General features: G+C 44.1%; 1 protein-coding gene across 3 annotated transcripts in view; it reads right to left on the bottom strand.

The window, feature by feature from the left end:
• Nucleotides 1–3,631: 3,631 nt before the first annotated feature.
• The window catches only part of ZBTB38 (zinc finger and BTB domain containing 38), a 55,438-nt gene continuing 35,202 nt past the window's right edge, over nucleotides 3,632–23,867 (bottom strand). For all 3 annotated transcript variants that reach the window (XM_082840242.1, XM_082840240.1, XM_082840241.1), the window contains exon 3: nucleotides 3,632–10,012. In XM_082840242.1, coding sequence (XP_082696368.1) covers nucleotides 6,419–10,012 — 3,594 coding nt within the window. In that variant the 3' untranslated portion in view covers nucleotides 3,632–6,418. The remainder of the gene's footprint in view (nucleotides 10,013–23,867) is intronic.

Here is a 23,867-nt window from a genome sequence, read left to right on the forward strand (position 1 = left end):
TGGGACCTGGCAGAGTGACACTGGCAGAGAAGAGGCCTGAGCAGGCCCTGGAAGCAGACAGGGAATTCTCAGGTCCTGGGTACTCTGACTGCAGTCTGGGGAATGGTGCAGATTCTGGGTGGGCCCATCTCTGCTGGCCCTGCAAACTCTTTGTCCCCAGGGGAGGGGACCTCTGGAGGAGGCCAGGGCAGGGCCCTCTCACTTGGTGTCAGAATGATGCTGAGTGGTGAGCTGTTCCCAGTGGCTGGAACGTTGTCACATCAGCACGAGCAATAGCAGAACAGGAGGCTGGTTCTCACTGTGATGAGAGACGACAGAAAGCGTGGCCCCGAATTTTCACCTTTGCTCTTTAGGAGGGGAAGTACGTGGGAAATGGCCCGCCACTCTTCCCATTCACCACATGTACACAGGAGCTGGGCACATCCAAGTCAATGTGTGGGACCTGGCCTTTTGACCCAGTAAAACTGAGAAGCTAGAAATTAATAGGACCTAAACTATATACTCTCTCAGGTTGTCAGGGTGAGGGAAGCAGGCCACTTGGGAACTAGTCAGCTTCTCTCTGGCAACACCCCATTGCTCCAGTGAAGTGAGTAAGCTTTTTGAAGTAGAGACGTCCTTTCCTTGTCCTTCCGTAGAGGGCCAGGACCTGCCTGAAGTAAGCGACGACCCAGACTTTCAGGGCTATGACATTGTACAGCAGGGGGCGCTGAAGGAGCTTGAAAAACCTCTCTGAGGCTGCTCTACACCTCAGTTCTACCTCTTCTGGTCCAGCTATAGGCTCCCCCCATGTCTGACCCTTTTGAGCAGATGTCTAAAAGTTTTAGATTTTAATTACTTATAGGAAAAACAACACACACACACGTGCGCACACACACACACACGCACACGCACACGCACACACACACAATTCCATTTCCTGATTGGAGAGAGACAAGCAAAAGTATGAAGTCTTCCATTTGCCTTGGGGCACACAAGGCCGTATTTTCACCCCCAACATAAAAAGAGCCTTGTTTAGATCATCCTTGAAATTTGGTCCAATTTGTACTCTCCTCATTTCTTTCCATTCATAGTGTTTTTAGAATTTCTTCCTCTCTCCCAAACTCCTGATAGAACCCCAGGAACTCTCTGGTTCTACTATGGATAATGCTGTTCTCTTAACCACCACAACTTTGCTATGAGAGGTTGTGCTGTGCTCTTGGGCTCTAGGACCCTTTTGCCTCTCCTATCAGGCTCTGGAACTCAGATGCCTGGGATTAACTCCACAGCGGCGAAGCTGTAGGACCTTGGGTCAGTTATCTAACTTCTCTGTGCCATGGTTTTCTCAAGGGAATTATCCCTTGCAGTAGCTTGTCTCTAAAGATGCCTGCCATGGGACTTCCCTGGTGGTCCAGTGGTTAAAACGCTGCACTCCCAATGCAGGGGGCCTGGGTTCGATCCCAGGTCAGGGAACTAGATCCCGCACGCATGCCGCAACTAAAGATCCCTCATGCCGCAACGAAGCTCCTGAGTGCCGCAGGTAAAACCCAGTGCGGCCAAATAAATAAATAGATATTAAAAAAAAAAAAGATGCCTGCCATCGATCCCTTCCCTCCCCGTATGTGCCCGCCACTCCCCTATCGAGAAGTGGACTCCATTCCTCACCCCTCTTGGATCTGGGCTGGCTGTGACTACTTTGATGCCCAGTGCAGTCAAGCCCTGAGTTGACTCCACCCCACCAGCATCTGACTACAACTGCATGGGAGGCCATATAAGAACAGGTTGCACTGGTCACTTCTTAAGTAACTTTAATTCAAAATAATCAATATGCCATTGTGGCATATTTTGGGATGGCCTGTCCTGAGCCCAGCAGTGTATATTGCAAAATGATCACCACGATAAATCTAGTTACAATCCACCACCATACACATTTATAATTTCTTTTTTCTTGTGATGAGAACTTTAAGACCATGTTCTAAGCACTGGAGACACAGCAGTGAAGAAACACCTAGATAAATACTAGAACCTGGAAACCGCGGCAATCTAAGCCTTCACTATGTGGAACATAGATTCTTTAGCCTTTCCTGAGACACCTCATGTCTGACCCTCCATCTGTGTCTGTCAGAGATTGAGGTCTGCACTTCCTTAAATTAAACCCAGGCTCCACAATTCTTGGCTACAACCCGTCTCTCGCTAGTACTCTCAACTCCCTTGCCGCCTCATCCTCTGTTCCGCCCTGTTCCACCAGGTGGAATCCCAACCTTCAAACCCTGGTTGCCTTTGTCTGTCTTTCTTCTCCCCTTCAGAGCTAAGCTTCTTGAAAGTTAATAGATGTCCAGGATGGGGGGTGGGAGGTGAGTTCTTAGGTAAGGAGGAACTTGAAATGGAAGAAGAGCTGCCCCTGCAAAAAGGAACTGATAAGAGACAGGAAGTGGAACCAAATCAGTCAATAGGGGATGAAGAAAGAGGAAGGTGAGCGACAGGAACGAAAAGACCTGAAATCATTCAAAGAATATGTACAAATAGGACCGCTCTGCGTGATGTTTTTATGCTTTTAATCCAGCTGTTTCCCAACTGTTACGAATTCTTTCAATATTAATTCTGTTGTTTTGATAGATAATTAAGTTCCTTTCAGCACAGAGTAGTTAAGAGAATTTTTGGAGAATTCAGTTTGGGTTGCTCTTCAAATACAAAATTGATGCTATGGGCCAGCCATTAGGGCTGGAAATTTGAGTTATTTTCCCTGTGCTGCTGATGGGTTGTGCTGCCTGAGCCACTGGCCCTCCTGTCACATCACCCATTGTGACTGCCTGTATTTGCAGATAATTAGCTAAGGTTGCAAGTGATGACGGGACAGATTTTTTCTTTATGTGAAAAATGACTAGTTTATAATAGCATTATAATTTCACCCTGTATTCAAAAAAAAAAAAAAAAAGTGGACAAACTCTTACAAACTGAGTTCACAGGGCAATATCCTCAAATATAAGAGAAACCAAATGCCCGAAGTACTGAGGCCTCAGTGAGCAAATGAGAGTTGAGTCCAGGGAGGCTGAGCCCCTTTACAGCTGTCATTGTGACAACGACCATCACAAGCTGCATCACAAGCTCTTTTCCTCACTCTCCGTTGAGTTTACGTTAAGCATTTCCCTCTAAGATGCTGAGAAGGAACAAAAACACGGGCTCTGGAGTCAGGCAGCCCTGGGTTGCGATCCTGGCACTGTCTGGCTGTGGGATCTGCTCAATGTCACTATAAAGTGCAGATAATGAGGTCTACTTCCTAAGGTTGTCGGGAAAGGACTGAATGAGATAGCCCACGGAAAGGACGTTGCCGAATACCTGGTAGTTAATAAGTGTAATTTGTTTTCTGTGGATGTCCAGAGCAGAATATTTCCAACACTCTGATTTATTGTAAGATCGGCCTATCCAAAGCACTAAATGATAACAAGAGTTCAGTCTCTTTTATTCTGCTTTTTTTTAATGTCATATTCCATTTGAGTCCTAAGCATGTAAGCAGGTACCATGGAATGTAAACAAGAAAGGAAACAGAAATATATTGAATGACTCATATGTGAAACAATGCTGTGACTCACACAGATGAAATAGCTGCTTGGCTGCACAAAATAATTAACACTAAAACGTTTAAGAAGAGACAACATAGGAATAAGCTATTTTAATCAAGCAAAAACAAATTTATATCCATTAGTTCTAAAAATAAAATTAGACTTTTCCAACCCTTAACATCTGTATTTAATAATATCTTCTAACCAAAATACAGATGCTAAAACAGCAAATTACAATATATCTTGTACAGCATACAGTATGTTCACTGTTCACACTTACTTTAATTCTAGTTGGTCGTTATGTACTCAATGCATAAACATCACTTAGAATAAAATTTTCACAATTAACAAAAAATGCGACAAGGCTGTCTTAAAACGGCTCTGCTATAAATTGTATAGAATATACAGGATTACAAAGTCAAGTATTTTTTTTATCAAAATATACACCCCTCCCTGAAACTAACACAAGCTATCAACATTTTCAACGAATAATACAATTATAGAAAATATTTGCAAAATTATTTTTTTCATGTATAAATATTCTGCCATATTTACTTTGGTCTAGAATTATCAGCATACAAGTCCACTTAAAAAGTATCCACATGGAAGGGCTGGGAGACATCAGTACATGTAATCATTTTATATTTGGAGTTACCTCAAATCAAAGTGACTGAAACACACAGTAATTCTCCTTGATCCATAAGCCTAATTGAGATAAAACAAATTAGTAGATCACAGGATGGCTTATTCAATTTTCTAATCATCAATTCAAAATTTCTTAGGCCCTTTGCAACTATCTTTTTAACAAAACCCAAATGAATAGTGCAGGTATACATATATACAATGTATAAAATAAAGTTGGACTCGTTTGCATTTTTCCATTTTCCTCTATTACATAATACTGTTTGTAAGTGAAAGCAGATGAACAAAAGATAAATGCAAATACAATACTGGGGTTATTTAACAGCAAAGTACTACAGTATAAAAAGGTCAGCTTTGATCATGTCCTTTTCTGGGTGTTTAAATGCTTTCTTGCCCACCCCAATCCTTATTAAGTCTTCTTCATGGAGGTATCACAACGCTTGGAGAGAGGATCTGGAGTCCTTTGAGCTACTTCTTCACAATGGTAACCTTGCAACCTTGGGTCATCTTGGGTTTCCAGCTATCACATCCCGTGAACATGAATGGCCGCAGGTCATCCTTGAACCGGGTCCCAGATTCTGCTCATACTGGTCATCAAAGGGTAAGAATGTTTCCTCTCTCTCTCCTATTCTGGCAGTTTAAAAAGTAAGACTCATGACTTCCAGCCTCCCAGGAACCTAGTCCACATGACGGAATAGCCTATAGGGCAGTTAGATTTTGAGGGTAGTGCTGATGGTGTGGGTCAGCATAAAAGAACATTAAAAACGGAAGTGGTTTTTAGCAAGCGGGCTAGATGTCTGCAAACATTAAGACAAGGCATCTGGTTTGTGGATGTATTTCTGAGTCATATCAGTAAGTGATGGAACCTTGTCACTCCACATTCTATCTCCCCACCCCGCAAAGACAAAGCTCTGTTCGAGGCAAGGAAGATCATCACTCCCTCTGCCCCCTCAAGTCATTAATGGGTGGGGCGGGGGTGTGTGTTTCTCTTGTCCTTTTTTTTTTTTTTTTTTTAAATAGTATGTGCTTGTGGGCTGCATGATCTCCAAGAAGGCTAACAATTGTAGGGATTGGGCTTTCTGTCACTTTCAAGTGCCTGGGAATTCACCACCGTACACATGCTTTGCGCTACATTTCCTGGACACTCCTTCAGTGGCATGGAAGGCGTCAGGTTTCACTTGAACCCTTGAGACTGGTTAAATCTACCTGGAAAGACCTCCATGTCCATGGCCTTGTGATGGATGGAAGACTGCAGGGAGTTTCAGAAGAATCTGACCTTTCTTCATTTTCTGAAGTGAGGCCACTAAAAAGTAATATACAGCACAGCACAGGTAACCACAGGTAACTTCTGGGAAGGCTCTCCCCCATGGATAAGGCATGACCTATGTTTTCTGTGACTTGAGTAGACCAGTTCTAATAACAGCTCAGCCATAACTTCAAGAGAACAGCATTCCATCTAAAAGCATACACATGCTCTTAAGTAATATTCAAAATGCTTTCTACTGATTTTTACATCAGTCCTCATTATTTGCAGATCTATTGCTCATCATTATAATTCACTACAGGGGACATGGACAGTTAAAAGTTAGAGTGATTTATATATGTATTTTACAAGGTTTGTGTTGCAGAAAAGTACTTCTAGATAATGTATGAATGTCCTACTCGGGTTACTCATTTCACACGTATTTTCAACTATATTATTTCGTATGTATCCATTAATTTAAACAATTTTAATAGAAGCTGGTTGGGAATAATGACTGTCATAGCTCATTTACCTTTGAACTTATTTATGAAGATGACATTTTCATGACATCTGACCCTTATTTTCTCCAGTGACTAAAGACAGTTCAGCAGCCAGTTCCTATTAGCACTTATTAGAAAGTTTTAAATTACGCTAAAATTGAACTCTTTTCTTTCCCCCGACTGGCAGAAATATCATAGCTGAGAACTTCATAAACTTTCACAGGTCACTTGGGATATTGGAAGATTCAGCTACTTTGTTTTTGTGTACTTTGCATGAAGTTAATGCTAAAACCCAAAGTAGATATTAGGATCCTTTTCCTGGAATTTTCACAAATGAGATTTTCTTTGTTACATTTCACTCCTTCATGACTGTTATGTGAACAAAATTAAACAGAAACAAAAGAAAATGGCTAACTTAAAAAAAACAAAAAAAAAACAAAACGAAAAACCCAAACCCACCAACTTATAGTTTCGAAGATTTTTCTAAGTATCACCATTCAAAGGACATTATCAACAACGGTTTGTCCATTATCCTTTTGGTCACTGTCTTCTGAATCAATGAAATGTGGATTCTCCAGGGGATTTGAGTTCTCGTGGCCCGTGTCACCTTCTGTTTTCTCCCGCTGACTTGGGCTTTTGAATAAGTGTTTCTTCTGGTGCATTCCAAGGGCAGCAGCTGTTTTGCAAATTTTGGGGCACTGGAAGCAGGCATAGCCCTTCCCATTATGCTCTCGGATATGCCTCTGCTCGTGATTCCTTTTCGTGGAGAGATACAAAAAACTCTGAAAGCAGAACTGACAGTGGTATCGCTTTTCGCCAGTGTGGATTCTTTCGTGGATTTTGAGGGTCTCATTCAACGTGAAGGCCTTGTTGCAATACTGACAGACGAACTCCTTCACGCCCAGGTGGATGCGCTCGTGTTTCTGTAGGTTGCCTTGCACCGAGAAGCACCGTCCGCAGGTCTTGCACTGGTACGGCTTCTCTCCCGTGTGACACCTCATGTGCATCTTCAGGGTGGAGGGGCTCTGGAACTGCTTGGAGCAGAGCTCACACGCATAAGGCCTGGCCGTGAGATGCCGGTGGGGCCTCCCTTGATTCCCGGCCCCCGAGGCTTTGTCTCCGTCACAGAGTTCACACTGCAACTTGGGCATCTCTTTATTTTCTTCTTCCTCGAAGGCCTTCTCCTGGGGAGCCTTCCCCACTGCGCAGTCCAGTTCGGCCGGGTATTTACATTTGCTGCTCGGGCTCCTGTTTTCATGCTCCTTCCTCCAGTTGGCTTTCCTCATTTTTCTCAACTGTCTGGATTTCTTTTTGGGTTTGTAGTTGTAGTAAGGGCGCCACGGTTTATCCGTGGAATCCTGGTCACTGGCATCGTCAAACATCTCACTCATCTCCATGCACTCGGACTGGCAGAGCCCGATCGGGCTGTCTCTGTTGGTTTCCTGTTCACTCTCTCGTGGCGGAGTCTCCTCCTGCATTTGGTACTTGGGCCTCCTCCCTCTTTTATAGAACAATTTAGATCCTAGGATGTGCCTTTTCACGATGGCTTCGTTCCCGATTTTCACCGTTATCTGGCAAAGGGGCGCGACGTTGCTGTTTGTGGAGGTTCCCGGGAGAGCAGGCTTTGCGATGTAAGTTTCAATTTTACTAGTTTCTTTAATGATATTTGTGGTTTTGCTCAATGACCCTCCAGGATCAGCAATGTATCTGGACTCCTCTGGTACTTCTCCCCTGTTACACAGGATGGTTTTCTTTTTCTCCTTCATGCTCTTGGGTCTGCTGACAACCCTCCCCACTTTGTCTGGCTCGGGTTTGCCATCGTCTTTCGGGCTCTGACTGCCAGCCAGGTCTGAAGGGGCTGCGGGGTTGTGGCTGCTTGTGGCAGCAACGGCATTGCTGTGCATTATCACCGATGAAAACTGGCTGCTGTGCACGATGACCGAGGGGGCTGAGCCACTGTAGCTGATCACAGAGGTGGAGTTCTCACTGCCGTTACTCACAGACAAAACGGGCGCGTCCCCTGCCCGGAGGCCCGAACTGACGGCATTTTCAGCAGAAGAAACGGACACCTCTGTTGAATAAAAGTTACTGTCCAGATCAACTTTCAACTCTCCCCTCTCTCCCCATTTGGTACCCTCTGCGTTTTGTGCACTGGTGGAAGTGGGTACATCCTGACGTGCTGGTGTTTCCAGTGGGATGGCTGGACTGCTGGTCAGGGTGTTTACACTGTTTTGGAAATTCAGAGTAGGCAATTCAGAGCCGTGTGGATTCTGAATAACATAGGGACCAGGTGCAGACTCGTTCATCTGACTGTTTTCTCGAGTATTTTCATAGGAAGAATGTCGGTAGCTCTTGTAAGGAGCCCTCTTGCATTTCATGGGCAGGAGCCTATAAAGCTTATATGGATAGACACTAGGCTTCAAGCCCCCGTTTGCTGTTTTTTTACTGATGGAAAGTCTATGATCGATGGCATGGAAAGACTTCTGGTGGTTTTTGAGTATATAGTAGGTCATGAACGTTTCCAGGCAGAAAATGCACTGATACCGCCTTTCTCCCGTGTGCCAAATCTCATGTCTTGTCCTATACTCAGCCAATGCAAATACTTTGTTGCAGTAATGGCAAGGATACGTTCTTCTCCACGAGTGAACATTGGCATGTCTTCGGAGGCTGGATAAAGTCACATAACTACGTTTGCATACTACGCAGCTGTAGAGCATTTGCCCGTTAACAAATTTAACCATGTGTTCTGTTTCTGGCAAGGTACTTCCGGGACTGGAAAATTCACCAATCCTATTCTCAGATAATAAAGGCTCTGGACCTGTGAACGCACCTCCATTCTGCCCAATGGTGGGATAGTTTTCTAAGAAGCGCTGATTCCCTCCAGGAACGGGCATGTGGCTTGACCTCATGCAGATCTGCTCGTGCCGATCCAGTCTGTTGAGGGTGCTGAACTGTTTGTTGCAATGCTTGCACACCAAGGGCTCCTGGGTTGGCTTGTGAAGCTGCATGTGGGCGCTGAGCAAAGTGCTGCTGTCGAAGGATTTGGAACAACAGCTACAATTGTAAATGAGAGGCGGCACCTCTGTGGCTGGCAGTGTGGGGGCATCGGAGGATTTATTTTCCTCTGCCCTGGGAAAATGGACCTCTCCTTCGTTGTTGCTGGGAGATTTTGAAAGGGAAAGAATTGCAGCTGGCTGTGGACTTCCTTCTTGATTCATTTCCAAGTTGGTTGCTGGAGGGGGGGGTATATTTTCTGGAGGTGAATCCGAATCCTGGGGTGCGGAGATTGTCTTTGGCTTTCGGCATGTTTTCGGTTTTGCTGCAACCGCTTCGCAGTTTTCTTTACCTGTTTTCCCAGGTGAACTGCTGTCCCGTTCCCGTACAGGCAGACTTCTGTAAGCCTCAGTCACGGAAGACACGGCGTAGGAGTGCTCGGCGAGGGTGTGCACGGGCTCCACCTCGTGGCAGACGTCCGTCCTCTCCAGGCAAAGGCTGGTGGTTCTCATGGAGTCGGAGACCTTTTTGAAACTTGCCCTCAAGTCCAGTGGAGAAAACATGTTATTACTATTTTCCGTTTCGATGATGGAAAATGCATTTGTGATCCTTGGCCCATTAGTGATGGCTGGTTCTTCATGCCTTTTTTCATTTTTTTCTTCTTTAACCACTCCCTTTTCGGTAATGCAGAATACATAAGGACCTGGGGAATTTGAAAAGTTGCGATCGGTAAGATCTTCCAAGAAGGATATTCCCAGCTTTTTTCCTGCAGCTGCAAGATCAGTGACTGTTTCTTGTCTCTTGACGACGACTGTGGAGCTGTAGATATAATTAAGGATTTCTGTAAACACTTCGGCTTTGAGATCATCCAGCTCCAGGACGTGGCTGGAAATACAGATGGTGTGACTCCAAAAGATATTTTTGAAATAAAGGCTTGAAGCAGCCAGGACATTGCTGTGGGCTTTAAATTTGGTGTCTTCCACAATGATAGTGACATCACATAAAATGCCCCGAATGCGCTGCTCATTCAAGATTGAGAGCACTGTGTCGCTGTGAAAGTCGTCCTTGAGGTCCCTGGAAAGGGACATGACTGTCATCTGAAACAAGAGGAGAGAAATGGTCAGAGACCCTTCCACAAGGAGCTCCTTTATCTGTAGGCTGTTTTCAATTTCTTTGAAAAACATTTTTTGTATGAAAATAATTGTTTTTTTTAAAAATCTCATTCTGTTGCTGCTCCCAAGACTTGGAGTCAACCTTAGAAGTTTAATCTTTATCTTGCCCCAGCCTGTTCCTCATACCACTGCTAATAGTTGTTATAGTTGGAAATCCTCCCAGAACTTTTTCTCCTTCTTTCTCCAAAGTTGTAGCTTGGAGAAAGGTTCCCCGGCCAAATGTTAAAGGTCTCATCATCACGCAGGGCTGCTGCACTGAACTCTTAGAGTCGGGCAATGCCATGGTCCTACCACAAGCCTCCTTATCTATTTCAGAAGATCGCCCTGATGATCTGATCCAAACGTAATTCATGAAGCAGGAAAATGATTTTTTAAAAGTTTTCCCTAAGTAAGCAGTACCTGTGAGTAAAGGCATTGGCTGCTCGGGAAAGAAGCAAGAACTGGAGGAGCCATTCCTGATTTGTGGCTCCGAAGGGTTTCTCAGTGTAGTCTCAGTCTGCATGACCAAGTCTGACCACTAGGGGCACTCTGCCCTCTGGCCCTTCCTTGTGGGCACCCATCCCGTTCCTTCTGATTTCGCTTTTATCACAGCCAAAGTAGACTGGGGTGTTCAATCAAAAAGGAAACAAAACAAAACAAGGAAAGTATATTTCTGAGTTTACAATACCGTGTCTAGTCACAGGTTCCTAAATTAGCACAAGTTAAAGGCACTATGGCTCTTGTTCTGGTCTGAGGATGCTACCTCCGTTGTTCCCAGAGCTCAGGTCTTGTTATCCTCTATGTTCTATAATGAGCCTAGAACGGCCAGAGCCTACCCACTAATATTCTAGTGAGGGACAATCCAAAGCAGTGGCTTTCATAGTTACCCACAGTAAAAAATACATGGTACACAGTGACTTAAGACAGAAATGAAACTAAAACTTACCCTTACTATGTGTGATGCAGTCTGTTCTGTCCTATTCTCTTTCACTTAAAAAATGCTAACAGCAACTCACCAAACTAATTCCACTACACACTAATGGATCACTCCTGCACTTAATCTGTACCACCCCCCCCCCCAAATACCCGCTTTGGTCTAAAGGATATACTACCCAGCTATTCATCAAGTCTACCTCTAATCACATGATGTCCAGAAAGCCACGTACCTTGCTGCTATTTCTTTAACTCCCAGTGGCAATGTATTCCTAGCACTGGAGTATAATGTTTAGCCCACGGCATTTATTCAGTTGGAAAAGACCAGATGGCCACATAAAGGATCTCTTTTCACCTTTTTGTAAGGATTATAAGCTCTGCCCATTATGTTATTTAGACAGTCCTTTATACAAGAATCCATTCGATGACTTCTTTTTATCTCATTCAGCCATTGGAAAAAGAGCATTTCTACTAACAAATTCTTCATTATTCAGATAATGAGAACAATGTACTCACCACGTTTATTCTCTCTTAATTCTCGAGACGAGGATGCTTAGAACTAAGGTTTACCATCGACTGTTGTAGCCACTGTGAGCCTGGGTTTCTGGTGTGACTACTGTCTCACTTTCTTGATTTAGTGATAGCTCTTTTACTCTTGTTTTCCCTGCCTTTAAGTGGAACCTTCCATGAATCTTTTCTAGGGATGTGGGGGATTAAATCTTTAAATAAAATTAAATGAAAAGGGATCTCTGGGACTTCCCCGGTGGTCCAGGGGCAAAGAATCCAACTTCCAATGTAGGGGACTTGGGTTCGATCCCTGGTCGGGGAACTAAGATTCCACATGCCACGGGGCAACTGAGCCCGAGCGCCACAAATACTGAGCTCACACATCTCAATTAGAGTACAGAGCCCCCGTGCTCTGGAGTCCATGTGCCACAACTACAGAGCCCACCCACCCTGGAGCCTGCATGCCATAACTAGAGAAGAGAAAACCCGCATGCCACAACTTGAGAGAAGCCTGCACGCCACAACTAGAGAGAAGCCCGAGTGCCGCAATGAAGATCTCGCATACCACAACTAAGACCCAATGCAGCCAAAAGAATAAAGAATATAAACTTAAAAAAAAGGGGATCTTTATGGCTTCCTCTGTGCCCTGAAGGGAAAAAGGTTCACCCTGAATGGATAGCAGCAGTCTATCCTTCACTGGCTTATAGATCAATAACATACTTGGCTGGTGCTTGTTTGGCCTTCCTTGAGGTCTCTCTGTTCCGGGCCCCTGTAGGATCTACTTTCTCTCCTGACTCGTTACCTTCTCCTGTTTGGAAGGGTCAGACCAGACCATAATGGGCTCTAGAGGACTCCCCACAGCAAGTTTTATATTGCCAGTACTAGTTATCATTAAAAGTTATCATCAGATTTGAGTTAAAAAAAAAATCACTCAGGATCACTTAGGCTGCAGTGTGTGGAAAGGATCAGAGGGAGGGTTGCAAACCAGCTAGCGAGGCCGTCCTAGTGGTCCAGGTAAGAATTAATCCATCCACCCCAGACAGAGTGGGAACCTGGGAAGGAGTGATGGCTCCACCCACACCTAAGAAAGTGAGGCCGGGGGAGTTAGTATCTGAACTCAAAATTTACTTTAATTCCCTCGACCAATATTTATTGAGCAACTGCTAAGTACAGGCATCAGGCTAAGTGCTACAGGAAGATAAGAGTTCATCTCTCCGTTGAACAGATGTTTACTGAATACCTACTTCATGCTTTGGGACAGTAGTTCCCAAACCTGGCTAGGCATCAAAATCAGCTGGGAAGCTTTAAAACAGTACAGGTTTACAGATTCCCCCTACTCCGCCCCTGCAGAGATTCTGGTTTGGAACAGCTGGGGTGAGACCCTGGAATCCGTATGTACTTTTGTACCTTATTTCGTGAATAAGTAATACATTCATATGATAACAAGTTGGAAAGGCACGCCGAGTAAACACTGACAAGCCTCCTTCCCACATTGTCTCAGAGGCTCTTCAGGTGGTTTTATATCAACCAGGCAGAAGCAGGCCTGGGGGCTGACACTAAAAGCCAGGGCCGCTAGAGGAACAAAAATACTGCCCCCAAAGGTCTGTGGTACAGCAGGGAAAATAAGATGTGCTCATGAAAAGCCGTAAAACACAGATTCCCAGGGAAGGTAAAGGGTCAAGAGCGCTGGGAGCAGGTTTCAGGAGTCGGGGGGAGAGGGGCTTGGGAACGGGTGTGAGCCCAGCAAAACCTTGCAGATATGGACAAAGCTGAGGAAAAGGAATTTCAGTCAGAAAAAGGCACAGTCGAGAGTTTTACGCCCTCAAGAAGCTTGTAATCTAGGAGTCAGTGTAACACTTTATTTATTTTTATTTTGTTGTTGCTGTTGTTTGCTTTTTGTTGTTTGCCACACCACGCGGCTTGTGGGATCTTAGCTCCCCGACCAGGTATTGAACCTGGGCCCTCAGCAGTGATAGCGTGGAGTCCTAACCACTGGACCACCAGGGATTCCCAGTGTAACAGTTTAGGACAAAGAATCCAAATCCGCAAATGCGAAGTGAAAAAGCGGTGAAAGTTGCTGAAGATGCAATTCCAAGCCATATTCTGCCTGTCCAACATGCAACAAAGAAATAAGTTAGAAGTCTGTAGGCCAGAGGGGACCCACCGTAGGCCACAAGCACACCTGGTCCCCACACGCTGTGTTTGACCCCCATGGTTTTTGGAACCATGTTTTTGAAAAACTGAGCTCACGTTGAAAACCAGTAAGATTTAACGTAAAAATCAACATATCTTTTCTTGAAAAACAGGAAGACTGGACAGCGAAGGGGGTGTTGGCTGCCTGGCAACCACGTGGCTGTGTCCCTGTGTCACTGTCACCTGCACGCACGTGCTACCTGTCCAAGTACTTACCGCCAAGCGGCTTCTCTCAGTAAAAAGCCCAGCCTGGCCCCTTTAGGCAGTTTGGTTTGTGCAACTGATAAGAACATTCAGCAGAATCACTTTGCACCCACAGTTCTGAACATACTTAACGATATCCCTAAAATTAGAATTAAGACATAAATGAGCTCGTGGGGGGAGGCAGTCATTCTCACCAAAAATAGTATTCTTTGACTTAAGAAAAATTAAAGTGATCTTCTCTGTTATATTTCTTCATTGAGAGTAAATGAAAACAGAAGTCTCAGGAGTTCCTGCCAATGGAAAGCCCACAACAGACTTCAGAAAAAGAAACAGAAGTTGGAAAGCAGATGAAATTCAATTTACACGTAATTTTCTAAAACGTGCTCAAAAAAGCAAGTTTCGTGCAGTATATTTATTATTTTCAGTAGTACTGCTGAGATGGAATAAATAAGCACGAAAAAGGCTAACAAAAATGATGTAGATGCAAACATTTTGGTAAGCCAATATTTTTTAAAAAAAAACTAATTTGTAATTAGGTAACTGTGGTCATCTGACTTATGTTGCTATTTCCCTGAGTTGGTATTTTAGCTGTAATAGCTTTTAACATACACCTTCTAAACACATAAATACACATACATATATATCCATGTGCACATACCAATAAATCTATGACTATATAACTATATGAACATATGCTGTATGCAAATATATTTTATAAGCACACCAAACAGGATGAACTTTTAATTCAGCATCTAAAAAACAGGATACTTGGACTTCCCTGGTGGCGCAGTGGTTAAGAATCCTCCTGCCAACGCAGGGGACACAGGTTCGAGCCCTGGCCTGGGAAGATCCCACATGTTGAGGAGCAACTAAGCCTGTGCGCCACAACTACTGAGCCCGCGTGCCACAACTACTGAAGCCTGCGCGCCTAGAGCCCGTGCTCCACAACAAGAGAAGCCACCGCAATGAGAAGCCTGTGCACCGCAACGAAGAGTAGCCCCCGCTCGCCACAACCAGAGAAAGCCTGCGTGCAGCAACGAAGACCCAATGCAGCCAAAAATAAAATAAATAAATTTAAAAAAAGAAAAAATAAAAAGCAGGATACTTGCGAGAGAAAGGGGGTGCAACTAATAACCATGCCAGGGCAACAGGTATACATTGGGACTGTACCCTGGGAAATGAGGATGAATGATCATCCTGTTTTCATATACGTAAATATATAAACAAAATATATATCTCTATATAAATTAAATATAAAATTCTAAAGTTATAATTACATATATGTACATTTATATAAAGTATACTTTATAAATATGTAAATGCTTTTAAGAATTTTATAAATATATGATAAACATACTTTATAATTATACTTCATATAAAGGCCACTGGGAATTCTACTTAATTAGCACATTTAGAATCTGCTGCTGCTTTTGTCTCCTGCCATATTCCAGCCTTATACAACACACATTCATCTCATGCAAAGGTGGGCACTTAAATAAGATGCTTTTGATGATTAAAATGACTTTTCTTCACTTACTTGTAGAATTAACGTTTTAGAAAAGTAAAATAAATCTATGCTGATGGTAAAATATGCAAACAGTAGAGAGGTGGATTAAGGTACAAGGCAGAAGGCCCCCTCCCAAGCCAGCCTCCTCAGTACACCCACAGCACAGGCAGCACAGGGACTCCCTATACGGGTCCTTTCCTCATCACTCGGGAGGATTTCTACGCTCTGTATGAAGCTTTAGAAGAAAAACTGTATTTCCTCTTGAGGTTCTTCTTCTATCCTCGCCCCTAGCTCCGCTGCCAGGCAATTCCTATCATTCACTCATCTCAGATGACACCTCCTCTGGTCAGCCTCCTTCCTCACGGATTTCTAATTTGGGGTTCCTACCTTTATAGTCGCATGTAATGTTGTGCGTCTGTCCACATCTCTATCTTTCCCTGTTTGCTCCTTGAGCGCAGGGACAACCGAGCTCATCTTGGTACCCTCTGCGCCCGCAGGGCGGGTACAACACACTGTTGATGTCGACAGTGAGCAGAAACACACTGGCTCCTCAGACCCCGGGCAGCAAATGCCTTAAATAACATACTGTGCTTAGAAAGCTTTCTGGTTTAAAGCTTTAAAAATTAGACCTAGGTGAACCCAAATGCTACTCTAGAGAAAGCAAAATTACCAGGAAAATAAAAATAAATTCCTGTTCTTTCCCCACCCCCCCCCCCAGCTTCCTTCTAACCTGGCGGTTCTCAAAGTATGTTTCATGGACCTCTGGGTCTCCCAAGACCCTATCGGCAAGCTCTTGAGGTCAAAACTGTTTTCATAGGGGCAGGACAGGAATAAAGACGCAGATGTACAGAATGGACTTGTGGACACGGGGAGGGGGAAGGGTAAGCTGGGACCAAATGAGAGAGTGGCATGGACATATATACACTACCAAACGTAAAATCGATAGCTAGTGAGTGGGAAGCAGCCGAATAGCACAGGGAGATCAGCTTGGTGCTTTGTGACCACCTAGAGGGGTGGGATAGGGAGGGTGGGAGGGAGGGAGATGCAAGAGGGAGGAGATATGGGGATATGTGTATATGTATAGCTGATTCGCTCTGTTATAAAGCAGAAACTAACACACCACTGTAGAGCAATTATACTCCAATAAAGACATTAAAAAAAAAACTATTTTCATGACAACACTAAGATGTCATTCATCTTTTTTATCATGCTGACATGTGCATTAATGGTGCAAAAGCAAAGATGGGGAAAACTTCCGGCAACTTAACAAACATCAAGCCAGTAACACTTGGATTAAGGAGTAAAAATTATTCATTTTATTAAATCTTGACCCTTGACTGTACGTCTTCTTACTGTTGTGTGATAAAATGGGAGGTACACTTCTGGTGCATACTGCCTTGAGAAAAAGCACTTGGGTGTTTCTTTGAGTTCTGAGTTGAACTAGCCAATTTTTTTTTTTCATGGAACACCATTTTTACTTGAAAAAAATGGTAAGACAAACCATGGCTATTCAAATACGGGTATTTGGGCAAACACTTCCCTGAAAATGAACTAAGTGAGTCTGTCATTTCAAGGAAGTAGCCATTTTGTTGCCAGTAACAAAAGACTTTGAAGCAGAAACAGAATTTTGGAAAACATGCATCTACCACAATGAGCTCAACACTCCTCAGTACATAATGATTTTTCTGATGATGTTGGTGGTGATGTAATGAAAGTGGTTTCTGGATACTATGCATGGCTCAGTGAACCAACATTTTCCAAATGACCAATGCATATTACCAAAAAAATCATGCAGGGGCTAAAAGGTGTGAGAGAGAGAGCAGTGGAGTTAAATGTAACAAAGTACAGAAAGTTCATTGATATGGATTCCATGTTGCAATTAACCTTTAAGAAATTCCCACTGGTAAGTTCTGGTGTAGTATCAAAGAATATCCACCATTAACTGAAAAGATTATTAAAAAACTTCTCCCTTTTCCAATTACCTAGTTGGGTGAGGCTGGATTTTCTTCGTATAACTCAACTAAAACAACACATTGCAGCTGAATCCAGAAGCAGATGTGAGAATCCAACCGTCTTTCTCTGAAGTCAGATATTAAAGATACAGCGTACCCTTGAACAATACAGGTTTGAACCACTCAGATCCACTTATATGCTAATGGTTTTCACTAAATACGTACTACAGTACTACAGGACCCGCGATTGGCTGAATCCACAGATGCAGAACTGTGGATATGAAGGAAGGGAGACTGTGCGAATTTTCGACCACATGGAAGGTCTGCGCCCCTAACCCCTGTGCTGTTCAAGGGTCAACTGTATTTGCAAAAACATAAAACAATACCATTCTTCTCACTATATACAGATATATATATGTAAGATATTTTTCATGTGGACCATTTTTGAAGTCTTTATTGAATTTGTTACAATATCGCTTCTGTTTTTTATGTTTTGGTTTTTTGGCCAAGAGGCATGTGGGATCTTAGTTCCCTGACCAGGGATCAAACCCACACCTCCTGCACTGGAAGGTGAAGTCTTAACCACTGGACCACCAGGGAAGTCTCTCACTACATTTTTTGCTTTAGAAAATAGTTATTTTTAAAATACATTTTAAAATACATATTTTAAAATACATCATTTTATCATGTAACTGGGTTTATCACAGTTAATTTTCGTAAGTTAATAGTTTTAAAATTCTCATTTAAATTTTTGAATATGATAAATATTGATAGATATAATTCAGATAAACAAAAGCTCTTTGGGTCCTTAAAGATTTATAAGAGTGTAAGGGGGTCCTGGGAATAAAAAGTTTGAGAACCACTTCTCTAACCTATAAGACAATGCTCAAAATCATTTTTAAAGAAACTATTTAGAAATTATTTTACTCAATAAAATGAATCATCTATAAGCCTAAAGGAACTAAAGACAAAATAAATGAAAGTGTGTTGAAATACAAAGCAGAAACGCCCAGGAGACAGAAGGAAAATCCAAGGGATAGAGAAACAGACACACCTACAGTCACACAGATACACACCCTCTACAGCTGTCTTTAATTTTCCAAGCGTGAAGCGATTGCTATCTATCACTTGAGTTTGAACAGGGCTGAAAAACAGGTGGACCAATTTGCCTAGTGTGGGCCTTCCCCACTACACACTCAGGTGAAAATTGTTCCTTGGTATGCAGGGCTGCTGCCTAGATTCTGTTTGCACAATCTATCCTTGCTTGAATCCTTGCCTTCCAAATCTCAAAGGTTAGCTTGGTCACAGCATTCCGTTTGCCCTTACAATTCTATCCATTCATCTACTAAATGAGCCCCTCCCCATTATATCCTGGATACTCTTCCTGGTTTTGAACTTGAAATCAAAGGAAACAATTCCTGACAATGATCCAACCAACAAATTCCAGTATTTCCACCTTAATTAAATCTTCTCTCCCCAAATTTGACAAGGCAATTTTACTGAAATACAGGGAAGTCAAAAAACTTAAAAATGATAGTTTCCATAAAAATTTTAACTCTCACAATGTCAACCAAAAAAAAAAAAATTGATAAACCTCAAGTTGTTTAACCAGTGTAACTATTATATAGAACTTTATAGACCTTGTTAATGAAATCTGGTGTACTTTTATTAGCAAATCTTTAAGACATGACAGATGGAAAGTGAAGTAACCCTGTCCAGTCTGCATTCCTAGTGAGAATTCGAAGTCACTTATTCAAGGCCACTCTCCAGGGCCAGACTGATTCCCACTTTTCTGTATCTTCTGATCAGAGAAAAAGCCAAGAGCCCTCTTGCAGCACCTTGGCCGCTCAATTCCTAACGTACATAATAATGAAACTAAATCAACAGAGCAACTTTCTCCTCTTTCTACTACAAGTCTTCTATAAAAAGACACTTAGGAATAAAACCCAACTAAAAAAGAACACGCTATTATTAGGATACTGACCTGGAATCCTGCAAAAGTCAAACTCACAGTCCATTTTGGGCCAGCGCAGGCCCCATACTGAAGTGGAATCTACTGCATGGATCTGCTATTCTCTGCAGAAAGTGTTCTGACAAAGGACACTGCTTCAGTGATCTGGCTCCACCATCCCACACACATCTTTGCAGTGCATTTTCTCATAGTCATGTTGGGTGGCTACGTCAGACCTCCTCACGTGATGGGGTGTTAGAAACACACGCATCAGATCTCGAAAACAGATTACAAAACAGAAGCCCTTTATAGAGTTCAGCTACGTCTAAGAAAAGGAAAATCCTCTTGATTTGCCTTCTAAATGCAGCCCAAAAGGAGAAGAGAAGAGCTGCATTTATCAGACTTTCATGCATTTAAGCTATCAGATTCAAGAAGGTGTAGTATAACAAAGGAGGTTTGTTTTTCATCTGAAATTCAGGTGGTTGGAAAGACTAACTGCAGGAAGCTACTAGAGTCCATCCAACAGAGAGGGGGATTGACTTGAAACACCTTTACTGAATACATTATTTTGAATAGGTAAATGTTTGGTCTCCAGACTTGCCGTTGCGTGCACACAGACTGTGAGAACAAGTATTATCAGATTCGCGGGTGATGCAATGTGCCCAGTTAAATATTTCCAGTTGCTAGTTTGGAAAGGTGAAAGGGGGAAAAGGTGCTTTCTTTTTTTCTTTTTGAAACACAGCAATGTTTAGGGTAGCCCTTGGGGTCATCTCACCATCAACCTTGCCTGGACACCTGCTTGCTTAAGGAAGCTGGCAAACGGGCTTAGAGAGTCTATCTCTGAGGCCCTGAAGTGCTGCGTCCATTTCTTGTCTCCACCAAATTCCACTGACATTTAGAGATGCTAATGTGAAAAGGCATTTTAAATCGGAATGCTGTGCGAACTGAGTTACCAGAACGACCGGGACAGGGGTCTTATCCCCTGGAACTTCTCATTTTAGGGGTGAGCTTATCATCTAGAGTTGGTTTCAAAAGCCAAATACCATTTTCTTAAAGGGCCAGCTGACTGAATGGGCCTGTTCCTCTCAGTTGACCTCTACCTGTCAGGGAGGGTGGAGGGAAGAACTGTTGTACATTCTGGCTTCTGAACAACAATGAACCTCCTGCGGGTCACAGGATGGGTTATCCTAAAAAAGGACAGAGACCAACTGCTGCTTTGGTGTTAAACCACCTAAATCCACCTGCCATTGCACCCTTGTTCTCCACCCCAGGGTCCCCCTGCACCCCAGCTTTTGGGGGACTCCTGCAAGACAATGAATCACAGTTTGCATGGACTCTTTCTGGACAAATCAGAAATTGGGCAGAGAGGAGTGAACCAAGAAATGCCCATGAAAAGCACCACACACAGTGCTTGGCACACAGCAGGGGTTCGATGAATGTGGGCGGGAATCAGCTTGAGAACTGTCTGTGTCCTCCTCACGTGTGACTACGGAGAGGACTGCTTAGGCACACAGTGCGCAGGGCGGCCTTTTAACAGCACAAAGGAGATCCAAGTCAGGCCCTACTCAGAGCCCTTCAGTGGCCATCCCCAGATGTTAGGGTAGAATCCAGACCCCTCGCTGTGGCCTGCGAGGCCCTGCACTGCCCACGGGTCCCAGCCACTCTCCCCAGACTCACCGGTCCATCTGCCCCGCTCTCTGTGCTCACACTCAGGCCTCCCTGGGCTGACTGCACCTTCCGAGTCTCTCCTGGCCCTGGTTCCGGTCCCGCCCCGGGGCTGGCTCACTCATACTTCAGGCCCAGCTCCAATGTCAACTCAGAGGCCCACCCCATCTCTCTATTTGCTCCCGGCTTTACTTGCTCTCGCATCACCTGGTTTATTTCCTTCATGTCACACACCTCAACCTGCAATTATCACATGTACTTGTCTGCTTGTTAACTGTCCACTGTACCTGCCAGAAAGTAAACTCCAGGACGGAAAGGACCTTATTCGTCCCATTCACTGCTGTGTCTCCAGGCCACAGGGCACGGCAGGCACTCGGGAAATATTTGAAAGCAGAGAGACTCACCCTGATGAGAAAAGCGACCTGCACTCCTGGCCCCCCTTATCTGTTCTGCCTGTTTCTCGTGCACAGCACTCATAACATCCCCATACACTACACAATGTGCTCATTATTCATTATCCATCTGCCTGCTAGAACTTAAGCATCACGAGGGCAGCAATCTTTGATTTTCTGTACTGACGTATATTAAGCACCTAGAACCGTGCCTGATACATCGCAGGCCCTCAGTACACATTCATGTACTAAATGAACGACCTGTACTAGAAACAGATACACGTTTGTGAATCAGCACTATAGACGGACAGGCACTGTGAGTACTGCGAATTACAATTTTCATCTGTGTGAACTGCCCCAATCCATTTTGAATAAAATTACTTTCATCTGATACATTTCAGGTTGTAAAGCACTTCACCTTAACTTAATCCCCTTCATAATCCTGCGAGGAAGGCGCAGAAAATGGAGACACTACTACGAACTCACAGGGTTAAATGAAGTAACAGAGTCAGGGCTCACCATATGGAAGCTGTTACTCTCATGCCCACGGTATAGATGTGGAAACTGAACCCGGAGGAGTGCCTCGCTTACAGCGGAGTTGTAATTTCTGAGGGCGGCACCGTGCCCGGCCTCCTGCACTCTGCTGCGTCAGGAGCGTGCGCACACACATAGCAGGAGGGAAGTCAGAACAGCTGACTCGCTGTCTCCAGCACACAATGGCTCTGCCCCAAGTTCAGGCTGCAGGCCGGTGGTACAGGATCACCACTGCAGAAGCCTGCGGCTGGGAACAGGCCCAGGTGAGATTTAAGAGCTAAGGCCATCGGGGGCAGCCTGCCTGGGTCCCGTGCCGAGAAGTCACTGGGAAATGTTGCCTGACGTGTAGCAGAATCTGCCAGAGGGGTCCCCAAAAAGGGCAGCTGAGGATCAGAGTTCAGGCAATCAGACTCCTGGCCACGGGCGGCAGGTTCCCGGGGCAACCTGAGCATAGGCAGATGACGCGCCAGGGGCTTGGGGCCCATCACGGCCGGCCGGGTGTACAGTGACGGGGAAAAAGGCGTTTTCAAGGTGCCAGACGAACACGGAGTCAGCCGTGGTGTTTGCCCCACAGCCCAGAATTTGCTAAACACCCAACGCCAAGGCCTTTATGCTATACTCACACGTTGCCAACTTAAAATCTGTAGTATTAAAAAAAATTTGATTTTTAAAAGTTTGTTGCCAATTCAGTCCAAGCGCTCGAGAGACAAAAGCCAAGGATGTGCACTGCCAGGATTTACTAATCTGAAGCGAATGCATCAGGAAGATGAGCTTTCACTTTCATTTCATTTGGGTACTCCCCCACCACCAGTACTTAGATTTAATCCTTTCATTATGGGCCTGGGGATGATACGGTCTCAGGGATCATAAGGCTCATGCTGGGGACTTGTCAGGCAGGATAAAGCATGAGACCAGTGGGTATGAAGCATCAGGGCAGCTCTAGAGGAAGAAAATCTCCAGGGTGGGGCCAGCTTTGGGAGCGAGCCTTCTCCATGACAGAGAAAAGAGTCTCCTGGCCGACACGGAGCTGAGACATGGCCAGTGAGGCTCATTAAAACCCTAAGCCCAAATTCCAGTATCCTTACTGAGGCATAGAAGGTCCTCTGTGATTTGACCTCACTTCCTGCCACTCCAACCCACACCGGCCTCCTTTCTGTTCCTTAAATGTGTGAGGATCTTCCCACCTCAGGGCGTTTGCACATGCTGCTTCTGAAGCCTAGAATGCCTCTGCAGCCTAGGCAGCAGCCTATCCTGATCTCTATCCAACAATCCCTTCCCCCTCAATCAGGTTCATCTGTCCTAGACTCTCAGCATACTCTTCTTTCACAGTACTTACTACTATTGTAATTATTATTTGACAAATGTGTGCTGTACCGCAAGAGTATAAATTCTGTGAGGGCTGTGAGGCTGTTTACCACAGTCTCCCCTAGCTCCTAGCACCACACTTGGCACATAACAGTGCTGATAAACCTTTATGAAGTAAATGCAGAAACAAAAACCACCCAAACAGTAAGCTCTCTAGAGCCCGCCATACCTGGCTTTCTGGATCCAGCATTAGGTCAACGCGAACTTCCCTACTATTTGTCACCTATGCTAAAAGGGAGAAACACCTTTGTTGAACATTAAAAAAATCGAAAAGTCTGTTCTGACATTGTAAAAGAAAAAAGAAAAAAAACCACACACACACACATCAACTCTGCTGGCCTAAAGCTGAGCTGGATAAGACAAGCCAGGGCCATCCACTGCTACAAAGTATTTACTGCTCACACAAGTTAAAACAATGAAACATAGCTTTGAAACACTGAAATTGCTTACTATTATTACTTTGGCTCAAAGACAGGAAAAGAACACTCCTTTAAGCTCTAATGATATGCTTTGTTCTGTTAAAGACAAAACAGCAGGCCCAAAATGGAGTTGCTCATGCTAAGCCCCATGTCACCAAACGGAAACTTAAAGTTTTGGC

This window comes from Leucopleurus acutus, assembly GCF_964270905.1.
Source record: "Leucopleurus acutus genome assembly, chromosome: 5".
Classification (NCBI taxonomy): domain Eukaryota; kingdom Metazoa; phylum Chordata; class Mammalia; order Artiodactyla; family Delphinidae; genus Leucopleurus; species Leucopleurus acutus.